Raw genomic sequence first — 16,025 nt, 5'->3', positions numbered from 1 at the left:
CGATTCACTAATTCAAATGATCAGTTCAGAGTGAGTCTCCAGTAAAAAATTCACTAATTCAAATGATTCATTCAGAGTGAGTCTCCAGTAAATGATTCACTAATTCAAATGATTCATACATAGTGAGTCTCCAGTAATGATTCACTGATTCAAGTTATGCATTCAGGAGTCTCCAGTAAATGATTAATTAATTTAAATGATCCATTGAGAGTGAGTCTTCAGTTAACGATCCACTGAGCAAGTCTACAGTAAACAATTCACTAATTCAAATGATTCATTCAGAGTGAGTCTTCAGTAAATGATTCACTAATTCAAATGATTCATACATAGTGAGCCTCCAATAATGAATTACTTATTCAAATTATGCATTCAGGATGAGTCTTAAATAAACGATTCACTAATTTAAATGATCCACCAAGAGTGGGATTCTAGTAAACAATTCACTAATTCAAATGATCTGTTCAGAGTGAGTCTCCAGTAAATGATTCACTAATCAAATGATCCCTTCAGAGCAATTTTTCAGTAAATGATTCACTAATTTAAATGATCAATTTATAGTTAATCTTGAGTAAATGATTCACTAATTCAAGTGATTCATTCAGAGTGAGTCTCCAGTAAATCATTAACTACTTTGAATAACGCATTCAGGTGGAGTCTCCAGTAAGTGAATCAGTTTCAAACGATTTCTTCAGAGTGAGTCTACAGTTAGTGATTCACTAATTCAAATGATCTGTTCAGGATGAGTCTTAAATAAACGATTCATTAATTTAAATGATCCACCAAGAGTGGGACTCAAGTAAACAATTCACTAATTCAAATGATCTGTTCAGAGTGAGTCTCCAGTAAATGATTCACTAATTCAAATGATCCATTCAGAGTGAGTCTCCAGTAAATCATTAACTACTTCAAATAACGCATTCAGATGGAGTCTTCAGTAAGTGAATCAGTTTTAAACGATTCCTTCAGAGTGAGTCTACAGTAAGTGATTCACTAATGTAAATGATGTGTTCAGGATGAGTCTTAAATAAACGATTCACTAATTTAAATGATCCACATAGAGTGGGTCTCTAGTAAACAATTCACTAATTCAAATGATCTGTTCAGAGTGAGTCTCCAGTAAATGATTCACTAATTCAAATGATCCCTTCAGAGCAATTTTTCAGTAAATGATTCACTAATTTAAATGATCAATTCATAGTTATTCTTGAGTAAATGATTCACTAATTCAAATAATTCATTCGGAGTGAGTTTCCAGTAAATCATTACCTACTTCGAATAACGCAATCAGATGGAGTCTCTAGAAAGTGAATCAGTTTCAAACGATTCCTTCAGAGTGAGTCTACAGCAAGTGATTCACTTATTCAAATGATCTATTCAGGATGAGTCTTAAATAAACGATTCATTAATTTAAATGATCCACCAAGAGTGGGACTCTAGTAAACAATTCACTAATTCAAATGATCTGTTCAGAGTGAGTACCCAGTAAATGATTCAAAAATTCAAATGATCCGTTCAGAGTGAGTCTCCATTAAATTATTCACTAATTTAAATGACCCATTCAGAGTGAATCTTGAGTAAATGATTCACTAATTCAAATGATCCATTCAGTGAGCCTCCAGTTTGCGATTCACCCATTTAAATGATCTGTTCATTGAGTTATTAAGTTGAGTTTGAATTGAGTGAGTCTCCAATAAATGTTTGAATGGAGTGAGTCTCCAATAAATGATTCAGTAACTCAAATAATCCATTTACAGTGAGACCCTAGTAATGATTCACTCCAGTTGACGGTTCACTGTTACATATCAGTTTAAAGCTTTGTCAAATAACGAGAGACAGAAATGTCCAATTACATTTAAAGATGATTTATACAGAAACCCAGGGAAGGGAGGGTTTTCTTTTACTTCGCTTATCTGTTCTCTCTCATCTTTAGACTGCATTACATTACTTTTCCACTCAATACAAAGAAATTAACTAAATAATCTAAGGCATCCCATTTCTTATGCTGGGAACCCCATCATATGATCATAGGTTTCCCCAAAGTGTAGGCTTTTCGTGAACTGTCGTCGCCAGGACATCTTATTCCGTTGGCCTCAAACCATATCTTAAGATGAAGAAGATGCTTACACAATATTTCATGAGCATTTATGATCTGCCAAAATAATTAGTTTTCCCTCCACAGCTGATTTCATGCACAGATATATGAATGGGGTCGAGAGTGATCACATTATTATCAATGATCAGTGTGCTTATCAGAGCAGGAGACATTTTACCAAATAAACATCATCAGTTTGTAGGTCTGCTGTTTAAAGTTTAGTAAATAAAAAAGCCAAGCATTTTAATGCTTAATCAGGGTATCTGTACTACCCAAGTCTCTAAGTGAACTTTGTTCACCATTGTTTATTACAACGTTTACAGTTGCCTGAAGTTTTATCTTATAATTAATTTGCTACATACAGTCATGGATGTGAAATTCTGGTCAATTTTGGGCTTTTGAACGTTTCTCTGAACTATTCTAATTGAGCGGGTTGTTTCAAGTGATTGTTTCAGGGTTTGTACAGTCCTGGAAAACTTTTTGACATGGTATTTTCCAGGCCAGGAAAAAATTTGGGACTTAAAAAAAAAAGGCTCTAACAACTAAGGTACGATTCTGTTAGTGCTAAAGGCTAATTTGTACTCTTCTTATAGGTTTTGTGAAGACACAGACAGCAAGGAAGCAGCTCCTGGTTTAATCTGTTACTACAGTTGTGTCATACAGCAGCAAAATTACAACTACGACTTGTTTAGTTCAAGTAATTATCTGTAGTATGCTTCCAAACACTGGAATTACTTCACATAATTTCGATGTGACATAATAGCTTGGACAGTATCTACCGCCTCGACAGGCAAATCAAATCAATTCATCAGTCTGATAGTCTGAGGTTCCTTCAGCCGGCTGGTGTGTGACTGCTGCGGAACCGTCTGCCTGAGGGTAGCAGAGAGAAAAGTCTATGGCTTGGGTGGCAGGAGTTGCTGATGATTCTCTTGGCTTTCCTCATGCACCGCCTGGTGTAGATGTCCTGGAGGGAGGGAAGGTCACCTCCTACTAGGCGTCCAGCAGTTCGCACAATCCTATGTAGGCCTTTGCGATTGCTGCTGGTGCTGTTTCCATAGCAGGTGGTGATGCAGCCAGTCAGGATGCTGAACGAGTGGAGGATGTGGGGGCTCATTCCGAACCTCCTGAGACGCCTGAGGAAGGAGAGGCGTTGTTGTGCCTTCCTCAGCACTGCGTCTTTGTGAACAGTCCATGTCAGATCCTCAGCGATGTGGACTCCAAGAAACTTGAAAGTGCTGACCCTCTTAACCGGGGTCCTGTTGATGGTGATGGGAGTGTGTTCTCTCTCCTGAAATCCACCACCAGCTCCTTGGTTTTGCTGATGTTGAGTGAGAGGTGGTTCTTGACACCACTGTGTCAAATATAATTCAGCTTTGTGGAAAACTCTTTATGATATAAGGATCATGCCCAACATATCCCTGCTGAAAAATCCAGCTTAAACCAGCCTAGGCTGGTTTTAGCTGGTTGACCAGGCTGGTTTTAGAGGGGTTTTGGCCATTTCCAGGCTGGTTTCCAGCCATTTCCAGCCTGGTCTTAGCTGGTCAGGCTGGAAAATAACCAGCCAAATCCATCTAAAACCAGCTTGACCAGCCTGGTTTAAGCTGGACATAGCTGGTTTTGGCTGGACTCCCAGCTTGGCTAGGCTCATCTCCCAGCCTGACCAGCTAAGACCAGGCTGGAAATAGCTGGAAACCAGCCTGGAAGTGGCCAAAACCCCTCTAAAACCAGCCTGGTCGACCAGCTAAAACCAGCCAACCAGCCTAGGCTGGTTTAAGCTGGATTTTTCAGCAGGGATGTGCTTATTTTCTATTTATATCTCCTTTAAAATATGGTTTGAATTCCCATTCATTTTTTAACTTGCTGCCCTCCATCTGAATTTCGTGCGTCATCAGAACCACCTGATTGAAAACAACCTATACGGTGAACAAGACTCAGTCCAAAAGTGTGCGTGTATTCAATGGAACAACGGAACAGGTGTGTGAGAGGTGCATCACAGGATCTGTAGTCCATATGGTAGGGTGAAAAAAAACAATTCCCAGCGATCTACAAGCCTGGATTGTTGCTGACTGTGACATAGAGATTACATGAAACATTAGGTCATTAATATTTACCTGAAAGGTTTGGAAAAGTCATGGAGATTATAGTAGTAAACATGTGTCTGAACCCTGTTGCCTGAAATCTATCTTTGATAGAAACAAAACCAATGTTTTGATTCTCAAGGTTTAATTTATTTTACGTTACCAAAAATCAACTGAGGATCAACATCACCAATACAGCGTGTAAATTAACAATAATTTAAGTAAGTACAATAATGAACAAAAAGATCTTAAAATCTGACAAATCTGCATATTATAAAGAGAGCGGTAATTCTACTAAACGCTTCAATCCCTCTCGCCCCCTCTATTTTCATCTTAAATGATTTTTCTGGCATCCGACTTAATAAAACTCAAAAGCGAGTGTTTTTAGCTGGCTTGAAAATAGTTGCGACAAGATGGAAGCCCCTCATTCTCTTAATCATCATTTTTGGATTCATACTTTTATTGACATTGTTTATATGGAAATGTTCACTGCTCGCAGCCACGGTGCAAGAGAGGACCCCATCAGACTTTGGGCGCAAACTTTGGACAGACTTAAAGGTTTACTAACTTGAATCAATGAGACATCAAAAAGCATGAACTTCTGGCTCCAGTACCCCCCCCCCCCCCTTTTTTTTTTCATCATTTATTATCAATTTGTTTTAATATTATATTATTTAATTATCTTTATTTTATTTATTTTTATTTTCCCCCTTCCCCCCCCCTTTTTTTATAGTAACTCTAATTCTAATAACTTTCATTGTCGTAGACCTTTTTCAGCACAGTTTTAATACCTATCACTATGTGTATATCACCATTGTTTTATTTAATTGTTTATTTTTGATCGGCTTAATTTTAACCTTACTTAACCCTAAGTACAGATTTGGCTTATTAACATTTTGGTTTGGAAATTTGTTTTATTTATATGTATGTATGTGTGCGTATGTATATGGATATATGTGTGTGTGTGTGTGTATGTATGTATATCTGTGTGTATTTGTATGTATGTGTATATGCGTATGTATGTGTATGTATATATATATATATATATATATATATATATATATATATATATATACATACATATATATATATGTATATATATATACATATATCAGGGTTCGAAATTGCAACTATTTTGGTCGCATATGCACCCGAAATTTTATCTATGCGACCTTGAAATATATTTGGGAGCATTTCTGCGAGTGTTTAAAATTGTAGTGTGCGACCAATTTTTACTGCAAAATGTTCAGCACATGCGCTGATTCGGGAGACATTCACGCAGAATGCAGCTCTTTGTCTGCACTTGAAACGCGAAACGCAGCGCTCGGGAATGGTTTAAAACAGTTGTCATGTCAACTTGCTGCAGTAAACAAATCCAAGTCCGTAATGCTTGCCCCGCCATCGCGCTCTTCTTATTGGCCCACCACTGCTCTAGCACTGAACGCGAATGATTGGTTAATATCAGCTGTCAATCACTCAGCGCCTTCTGGCTTGGGATGACAGAGAGCTACTACCGCGAAAAATTGTAAAGCGCTGAAGATGAGAATGAAGATAACATAACACTTGACAGATTTTGTTTTAGAAACCATGGCATCTACAGTTACAAATAATGACACATCTTACTAGTTATACCGTTAACACGTTAATTCAAGCAGTGCGTGCAGGGCCGGTGAGCGCTCCGCGTATGCTTTGGTCACTCAGTTATGTTATAAAAATCTATTTTCTTGTGATAACGGGATTTTGTTGAGACATTTTTTCCTCACGCTTGCATATAACGTTATATATGTTTTTTTTTTTTGCTTGTTAGTTTGATTAGTGTTGATTTCAAATACAACCAATATGTTTGTATAAAGCTTGTAGTAACGGTGCTCATAATTGGTGGGTGCGACTACATTTTGGCTGATGCGCCTAAATTTTTTAAGTTAGGAGCACCGGTGCTACCAAGCAAAAAGGTTAATTTCGAGCCCTGTATATATATATATATATATATATATATATATATATATATATATATATATATATATATATATATATATATGTGTGTGTGTGTGTGCATGTATGTATGTATATATGTAAATGTATTAATTTTTTCATTTGTCATTTTTATTTGCGTTAGTATCTCCTTGTCATTCAGTTTTTCCTTCTTACTGACAATATTGTTGTCATGGCTGACGCTATTATTAATACTATTATTTAACAACTTGTATATTGGTTTACATATGTTTATCTACACGTTTTGTTTTATGCTGATTGTCTATGGCATGTTTTTCTGTGTTCAAAAAATACAAAATAAAAGAAAAATTTGATGGAGAAAAAAAAAAGAGCGGTAATGGAGGCCTGTGATAGGTTTCATTGATTTTTATTGTTACCTTTAAATCCTTATGCAACGTGCGCTTTTTTCAATTGTAGTTACTTCAAGTGGTTGACCCTCAGCTGTGGATTTATCCAATCCAAATAAACACACACACACAAAAGGTGTGTATTATTACATCACAATTGCTGGCAGCTAGCCCTGTAATAGAGGCCCGCGGGACCCGACCAGATTTCTGCTGCGTGGGAATAAATTTCCGAATAAATCGCGGGAGCGGTCGGTAATGGGTTTAATTTGGGACGGGTGCGGGCTGTCTAGCAATATAGCTCCCAACTCCCGAACGAGCACGCGTATATATGTGTGTAAATGAAATAGCGAGATGCTGTGTTTAGCTTGTTTGTTGCTGTGTGTGTGTATGTGTGCGCACACGCACATGAGAGGTGTGTGTGTGTGCGCGAATGAGAGAGAGAGAGCTTTGCCTGTGTGTGTGCTTGGTGCTTATGTGTGTGTGTGTGTTAGTGCGCGCAAATGAGAGCGAGAGCTTTGTCTGTGTGTGTGTGCTTGGTGCTTATGTGTGTGTGTGTTTATACAGACAGCTTGTTATAGGCTGTCTGGACTCTGTATAGCTGGGTGGTTTTCGGTTTTGTTCTCCCCCCGCTCTTTAGCGGGATCGGGCGCGGCGGGTAGAAAACGGGGCGGGCAGCGGGACAACAAATGCTGAATTTAAGCGGGAGCGGTCGGGTTCAGGCTAAAACCTGGCGGGTGCGTGCGGGAGCGGGATTCAAAATTTAGTCCCGCGCAGATCTCTACTCTGTAACTCTCTCATGGTCGCCCCCTGAAGCTAAGCAAGGCTGTGCCCAGTCAGTAGCTGGATGGGAGACCACATGGGAAAGCTAGGTTGCTGTTGGAAGTGGTGTTAGTGAGACCAGCAGGAGGCGCCCAACCTGCAGTCTGTGTGGGACCTTATGCCCCAGTATAGTGACAAGGGCTCTATATTGCTCAGTGAGCGCCGTCTTTCGAATGAGACTTTAAACCAAGGTCCCGACTCTCTGTGGTTGTTAAAAATGCCAGTATATAAACTATTAAATCTTTAATTTGTTAACTTTCTCTATTAGACACACACTCATCTTGTTTTTGTAAATGTGTTTTCCTCAGCATCTTCATTCATACTCACCTCTCTTTATTGTCCTATGTTTTCCAGCTTGTCTGCCAGTTCCTGTCATCTTCAGTCAGTGTCCTCCATCTTCATCACAGTATAGTTCAGTGCTGTGTTCAGCGGTGAACGTGAGCTCCGTGACTCTCTCCTGGTTTAAAGGAAACCGTTTATTATCCAGCATCAGCGTGTCCGACTTCAGCAGCAGTCTCTCTCTGCCTCTGGCGGTGGATTATCAGGATGAAAACACCTACAGCTGTGTGCTCAACAACTCCTTCTCTGCCCAGACTCAACATCTGGACGCCAGTCAGCTCTGTTCAGGTGAATCTGCGCTCATATTAGTGGTTATTCAAGATGATGTTAGCATTTATCCCCAAAGCTGATCCAAGTTTCATGTGTTTATCCCTTAGTGAGAGGTTGTCAGACTGTGGAAGCTGTGATCCGATTGGTCGCCGCAGCGCTGGTGGGCGTGGCTGCTTCAGCAGCTGTTGTCGTTCTGATTTATGACATCAGATCCAGACGAGCTGAACAAGACTGAACACATGTTTCAACAGGGGGGGGGACAGTTCATTATGCCACCTCTGAACTTTGACTCTCAGCAATATGAACAATATTTTTTCCAATGTATTTAGTTGGTGAATTTAAAAATGCACAGATCTATAACTGCGTAATGCTTATTTAAGACGATATATAAAAATAAAACACCCAGATGGACATGTTTACATATTATTACATGTATTTGTCTATTTAACACCCAAAACCTAAACTATGACACATGCACAAAATGGCGTCTCTTTATCTCTGTGGAGCGCATCTGATAGTCAATGTGAGTTATCTGATTTGAGGGTGGCATAGGAAGCGCAACAATGCATGGCTGTAATGTAGAGATGAAAGCCGCTGTTTTTATATTAATTTAAAAGTGCTTTCAAGTCTCAATAAAATGAAATCCTAATGCTGTGTTCACACCAGACGCGGAACGCGCCGATAAATCGCGCTATTCACGCATAAATAGCCGCGTGAACATTTGAGTTTACTCGCTTCATTCGCGCGTCAAATCCGCTTCATTCGCGTGTCAAATTTACTTCAGAACAGACGCGGATTCGCGTGATGTATGTCTTCCCGGTGACTGTAGCTTCGTTGCTAAAAGGCTAACATGGACTTTATTGAGAAAATAACAGTGTTTACGTGCTTTATGAAGGCTGAAAAACAGCGTCGATACGTTTAGGACCGTGTCTGAGTCCACTACATGCTTTCAGAGGTGCATCCAGCTCTGTGAGCTCATAAACTCCTCCAGAAACTGAACCTGGATCACGGAGGCTTTCAACGGTGCTTCTGACTGAGCCAAGCCCCAGTTTGATGACTTGTTGTCGGTGTCGCCTGGAGGATTTCCCCTGGGACACCATCAACTGGTTCTACATCACAATCACGACCCCACAAGAGCAAGCTTCTGATTGGTTAACGCGGCGCGAATGTCCGCTGAAGTTCAGATTTTGGAATTCGAGAGATTAGCGCAAAACGCTCGTTAAGCCGGTCATACGTGCAAAACGATCAATTCGCCTCGCGCGTATCGCGCCATTCCCGCCGCGACATTCGCACGTATCGCGCCGCAGGATGTCTATTCGCGCGTTTGCATTGACTTAACATGTAAATCACTCATGCTTGACGCACGTTCCGCGTCTGGTGTGAACGCAGCATAAGTCTCCTGAACTGCACTTCACTTTTAGGAGTAAGGGGCGCCCCCTGGTGGTTCAGCGGTATAATGTTTAAAAGTGTGACTGTGTGTTAGCCCTGGGATGCTGAAGAATGCTGCGAGTCGGGTAGGTATGGTCACTCAAGCTCCTTTTTATTGTCCTGAGACAAACACAGCACCATGGATTTAGTTCGTTTGCAGCTCTGGTGGTATTAGTGTCAGCAGAGAGGCTTCTCGGCACTGCTGTTAAATTACATTTCCTCTTATCTTATTCGTTGGGATGTATAGTGGTTATAAATGTAAATAAAACATACATGAAGATAAAATAAAACAGCCTCTTTTAATTTCCCTTTAGAATTACATTATTTCAACACAAGGGAAAGTAAACAGTAAACTCAATTGACCAATAATTAGCATTTTTGGGAAAGGAACGGGCGGTTCATTCCGCTGTGGCGACCCCAGATTAATAAAGAGACTAAGCCGAAAATAAAATAAAATGGAACAACAGAACGGGAGAAATACAACTCATAAACAACAAGACACATAGCTCAGCACATGCATTATGTAGCATGTGTGCTACTGCTAACACATAACATCACAAAAACTGAGACAAACACAGCACCATAGGTTTAGTTCATGTGCAGCTCTGATGATATTAGTGTCTTAATGTGAAATAAACAGAGTTTCAAAGATTACAAGTGCCAATGCTAGTTAATAATTTATAAGACAAGCCATCACCAAAGCAGCTTACCAGCAGAGAGGCTTCTCGGTTCGGCTGGTAAATTACTTAGCACCGCCCCCTACTGTGAGGGACACGATTGCAGGTAATGCTAAAACCAATGGTGAGTGTTCCCAATTGAAGCATGAATTTAAACATTATGTTAACTCCGTTACATAAGGAGGGCACTCTTTGATGTTTATTGCCATCCTTCAAAGAAAAATTACAAATAAATGTGGGAGAATTACGGGAAAACACAATGTGATGCTAGTGGAATAGAATGACAAATGTTGAATCAAATATAGACAAACCCAATATTGTTGTTGATGTGTATTAAATTTAAAGGACACTATTTAACACAATTGATGTTTTTTTTATATTTGACCCAATGCTTTGTTAAAACAACACAGCGTTTTTAAAGTGTAGAAATATAAAATCTATTTAATTTAGTTAAAAATCTACCCTGCAGGAATGTTTTGCCTTTTTTATTATCTTTATCCTAGCCACTGTCAACAGAAGCTTCCTCGAATCGTGTGTTGTGAAGCTGCACATCAATGGATTAGCTCTTCAAGACTTTCAGCAGTAAAAATTAAACCACACTGAACTTATAGGAGAATTATAGAGGAACTGTTATTATGTAATCACGATATAATCATTGTATAATCTGCCACTATTAAAATACACTGTTAAAACATATAGAAATACATTCAAGTGATGCAGAGCAAAACACACTGAAGTAAAAAGCAGTGAAGTAAGACCATTCAGACAGCATATGCAACACGTATTGATGTATTGACCATGACAAAAACAACTTAAAAACAACTTTGCTCAACCAGTAGCATGCATAGGAAGAATCATTTAAAACGTGTTGAAATATGACCTTTAGGATGTGCAAAAACAGAAAAACATACAGCCATCAATATAAAGGCCAGAATCCTATTGGAGCCTGGAAATAACATGATGCTCATGCTACACCACTGTTTCATTATGACTATGGGAAAACCTGTTTATAAACTGTGGGTTTTGGAACATTTGTAGGAGAGATCGATCGACCAACTCTACTGTAACAATAAACTGCTTCAACTTGACAACTTCGAAGACCTCAGCCTCTTTTTTGAAACTAAGATGTTTGTCGAGATCCAGCACGACTTTCCACAACATACTAAACTAAACTGAACTGAACTTCAACTTTGAAATTTGGACTTTACTAGAACTTCTATGTTAAGCTGCCATTGCACAATCTACATTGTAAAAGTGGCATTGAAATAAACATTAAATATTAACCCTGATATTTAATTCAAATACAGATCCATCTCCAACTGCTGCAAAAGCATGAAGTCTCTGATATTTCGAGAACAGGTATAAAATAATATAATATAAAGTCTTGTAATGTGAAGTGGACAAAAGTCGTAGACAAATATCAGGTGAGTGGTCAGAAGGCAGGCAGAAGACAGGAATAAACAGTAAAACAAAGCAAGGCACCAACAACGCAAGAGAAACGCATTGTAATGTTTACAAAACTGTTTACAAGACTCAGCACTGAAGTGTGTGTGTGTGTGTGCTGTGTAAAAATTCCATCTAATCAGTTCATGAGCAGCTCCCAGCCTTGTGAGTAGTAATCAAAAGAGACTTGGGGCAGGTGTGTGAGTGTGGTGCATGACAAGACTTGTAGTTCACATGGAGACAGGATTGTAGTCTGTGTGAATGTGACTGTTCAGACTGCAGCGATCTATGAGTGTAATGCTACGTTCACACCAGACGCAGAAGAAGCGTCAAGCGCGAGTGATTTACATGTTAAGTCGATGCAAAGACATGAATAGACATTCTGTGGCACAATACGCGTAAATGGTGCGGCTTGAATGACGCGAATTGCTTGAATAGCGCTATATGCGCGAATGGCTTGGCGAGAATCGAGCGTTTTGCATGTTTGACGAGATTACCTTGCGAATCGCTCAAGTTTGAATATCTGAACTTCAGCTTACATTCACGCCGCATTAACCAAGCTTGCTCTTGTGGGGGCGTGATTATGATGTAGTGCCTGTAGTTGGTGTTCTGGGGGAAAATCCTCCTGCCTACACCCACAACAGTTCATTAAACTGGGCTCGGCTCAGTCAGAAGCACCGGTGAAAGCTTCCATCACCCAGGTTAAGTTTCTGGAGGAGTTTATGAGCTCAGAGAGCTGGTCGCACCTCTGAAAGGATCTAGTGGACTCAAACACGGCTCCAAACGATTGATGCTGTTTTTCAGCCTTCATTAAGCACATAAACACAGTTTTTTTCTTAATAAAATCCATGTTAGCCATTTAGCAACGAAGCCACAAGGCAGACATAAAACCCTGCCCATCACGTGAATCCAAGTCAGTTGTGAAGTGAATTTGACGCACGAAAGAGGCGGATTTTGACGCGTGAATGAAGTAACTCAAATGTTCACGCATCTGGTGTAAACACAGCATTAGATCTCTGGTGATCGCGGCAATACCATTTAATCCTTTGATTCTTTTCTTTTTGTGCCATGATTTTATCTTTACTAACACTGTCAGTGCACATCCCCTGTACATTCAGGTTCATGTTCACCATCTCAACCTTATTCTCAAAATTGCAAGACACTTGAAGTAGTCAGAACAATCAAAAAATGATGTTTGCTGTTTGTTCAAACCAATTCTTTAAATGAGCTTAAACAACATAAGCCTTGACAACTTAAATGTTTTATTTTCAATCCACTTAAATTTGTAAGGGCTAATAAGTGAACTTAATTCCTTCATGTTTTCCCAAAACAAATCAATTCTGTGTAACCTAGCATTTTTTTTTTGACAGTGAAGAGCTGCTGAACACTGAAACCCGTTAGAAAGCATTTCAAGAGTTCACACTTAGCTGATGATTTACAAAAGCTTGTTTGGCATGCTGTCCCGGGAGAGAGCCCCGAGCTCAAGGGCACCTCGAGCCCGGGGCTTCCTCCCGTTGGCAGAGCAAGAGGGGAGCCTGAGCTCGGTGGATCTCAGAACTCCCCTGCCGCTGTAGCTAAGGGAACGCAAGGGATTAGACAAGCTTGATTGTTATGCATGTTGAATGTCTTTGGATAGTGGGAGGAAACTGGAGAACCCGGGGAAAACCCACGCGGACACAGGGAGGACATACAAACTCCTCACAGAAACACCCACCGGTCCTGTGGAACCAGGGCTGGCAGTGTTCTTGCTGTGTGGCTCACAGTGCTAACCACAGGGCCGCCGTGCCGCCCAATCACAGGTAAAGGAGGAGAATAGGGGAGGAGGGGGGTTTCTTCCAAACGAAGATAAAGTAAACTGAAAACTGTGGCTATTTATAGTAGCTTAGGGCTCATATGATTGGAAGATAGTGATTAGCAAATGCGAGACCAGCCGTGATAAATCATAAGCACGTGATCCTCTCGAAATTAGTTTATGAATAAACTTCACTTAAGACTGCATTAACCTCATGACTGTCTTCTGTCAGTATTAAAAGTTCACTGAGGACAGAAAGAGCAGAAACAGGAGACAAACTGTCGATAATATTTAATGAACAGGCTTTTATTGAAATATTAATCACAAAATACATGTCACATTTTAGTGTGTTCTTCATGTACCCCCATCTGACCAACACAACTATAACAATCATTATTATATCAGACAGCTCACAACATTCCGTAAACATTGCATGTAAGATATTAACTCTGATCTCACATCAGTGGAGAAAACATTACAAAACACACCACAATCATAAAACTAAATGTGATAACCTGATTGTATACATTTATTTTATGCAAGCTATATTACATTTATTCAGATTTTCATAAAACGTTAGTTATTTTTCTAATATTGTTAAAATATCTATTTGTTTATTTGCACTTTAAAGGAGGAGAAATAAGTATTATATGCGTTTTTCTAAAGAGAGTTATTTTTTTTGTCACCGTACCTGCGTCATGACGTCACTGCGCGCTCCAGTAGCAGGCGCGCCCGTGATGCTCTTCATACATGCTGAGTGAACAGTAAATGAAGACATCACGAGAGCGCTTGTGTCCAGTGTTTTATTTCTTTATTCTTTATAACTTCATTTCAGGTACTTGCACACATACAAATGCACTGGAAAGAACACTTTCGTTGAGAAAATAAACCGTTTAAAATGATAAAAAGTTGTGTTAAGTAGTTTAATAATGAATGTAACGTTATGCTATCAGTTTGCATGTAAGAGCACATGTTTAGCCTCACGGTTAGCGCGTTAGCCCGCTATCAGATAATAGATCGCCAAATACCAAGGTTAATTGAGTGTATTATTCAAAATACTTAGTAATTACCTTGTAGAAAAATCCAGCTTAAACCAGCCTAGGCTGTAGTATTACAACACTTAAGTCTAAGTATTAAATAGTGTTAAGGCCAAGTGTGTGTATTTCAAAGTGAGAATGTTTAATAGGTGATTCACTGAGTGATTAGTGTGATCATAGTTGTAACGGGGAGACTGACATGGAGGGATCCATTTAGCAGTATTTATTAAGTCACACTTAAACATCAACAACTCGCACGGCTGTGCGGACATACAACATACACATCAAAGGGGAAGTAGCAGATGACAGACACAGTGTGATTACCAGGCTTAGGTCAGAGGCAGGCAGCGTGATTCAGAGTCCGTGTAACAGGCTTTAGTCAGGGGCAGGCGGCGATAATCAGAGTCCGAGGAAACAGGCTTTGGTCGAGGGCAGGCAGAAGACAGAGCAGAGTCGTGAAACGGGCTGTAGTGGTCAACGGGAGATCTGGCAGGATAGAACGCTCAGAAATGCTGGCCGGGGCTAAACAAGACTTCGCACAGAGGTGTGAGTGAGAGCTGCTTATATGTGGTATGTGGGTCATTAGTGAGATGGAGAACAGGTGTGCTGGAATCAGGGTGAATGGATGACGTAATGGTTAGAAGTCCGGAGATGGTGGCCTCTGCTGGCCAGCGAGGGGAATGACTGGGACCGAGTCAGTGACATGTCTGTTTAACTTGGCTAATTTTTTTGTGTGAAATTTTTGTCTTATTTTTTATAACTATTTTTGTGTGAAACAGTTTTTTTCTATAAGCATTTAAACATCCACAGCTTGTTTATAATAAACAAGTTCACTTCAATAGCACTTTCGTGTCTTGTTGTTCCTCATCCATTATAAATGGCAGCAATAATTATTGTGCTAAAGTTAAATTATACTTTTAAACTCAACAGTTGTTTTTTAACATTTGACCCAATGTTGGGTTCAAATAATCCAGCATTTTTATAGACTGTAGAAATGTAATATCAGTGTAATATAGAGTACATATAACTGAACTATCCGTCTCAGGTCAGTCAGTATAAGAGTGCACTAAGAAAATTGATTAGAAGCAGGAGACACTGATTGAAGAAATATTATTTGCATTATTCACATCACATCTGTTTCAATGTTGTCTCATACTCCATCTCACTAACACAACTAAAACAAAAATAGCAAACATCCTATAAAACCTTGAATAATCCTTGTTATATCACATCAGTGGAGACAACAATACATGAAACACCCTGACTATAAGTCTAAACAACAATGGAAAACCACACACTAGTGATGGGAAGTTCGGATCATCTACTGACTCGGATCTTTGAGTCTCGTTCATCAAGATGAACAAATCTTTTTTCGAGTCATTTCGTTCATTTGGTTCAATTTGCCAAAATGTTATTAAAATGTTACGAATTGCTTCCAAACACATCTACAACTAGCCCAAAAGGTTGATCGCACGACAAATAAGTCATAAATAGAATAATATAAGAAGGAGAAAATACTAATTCAATGTTTACCTGCTCTTTGTCTATGAAGGTATTGTTGTCTCTTTGCTCAGCTCACCTCTTCATGTCTTCAAATGTCAGCGGTTCGTTCATGTTACACTGACAGTCACATATAATCTTAACCAATGTTCACAGTCTGAGCCGATAGAAGCCATGATAATCAGTTCACCTTTCAAGTTTTGAGTCGTTC

General features: G+C 39.5%; 1 protein-coding gene across 1 annotated transcript in view; it reads left to right on the top strand.

Moving 5' to 3' along the window:
* Positions 1-11,129, top strand: part of si:ch73-170d6.3 — a 108,783-nt gene extending 97,654 nt beyond the window's left edge. Inside the window, exons 5-6 of the mRNA XM_002662153.8 lie at positions 7,683-7,955; positions 8,045-11,129. Of these exons, the coding sequence (XP_002662199.3) occupies positions 7,683-7,955; positions 8,045-8,172 (401 nt within the window). The 3' untranslated portion in view covers positions 8,173-11,129. The remainder of the gene's footprint in view (positions 1-7,682; positions 7,956-8,044) is intronic.
* Positions 11,130-16,025: the final 4,896 nt, after the last annotated feature.

This window comes from Danio rerio, chromosome 4 (assembly GCF_049306965.1).
Source record: "Danio rerio strain Tuebingen ecotype United States chromosome 4, GRCz12tu, whole genome shotgun sequence".
Classification (NCBI taxonomy): domain Eukaryota; kingdom Metazoa; phylum Chordata; class Actinopteri; order Cypriniformes; family Danionidae; genus Danio; species Danio rerio.
This window is presented reverse-complemented; position numbering and strand designations above follow the sequence as displayed.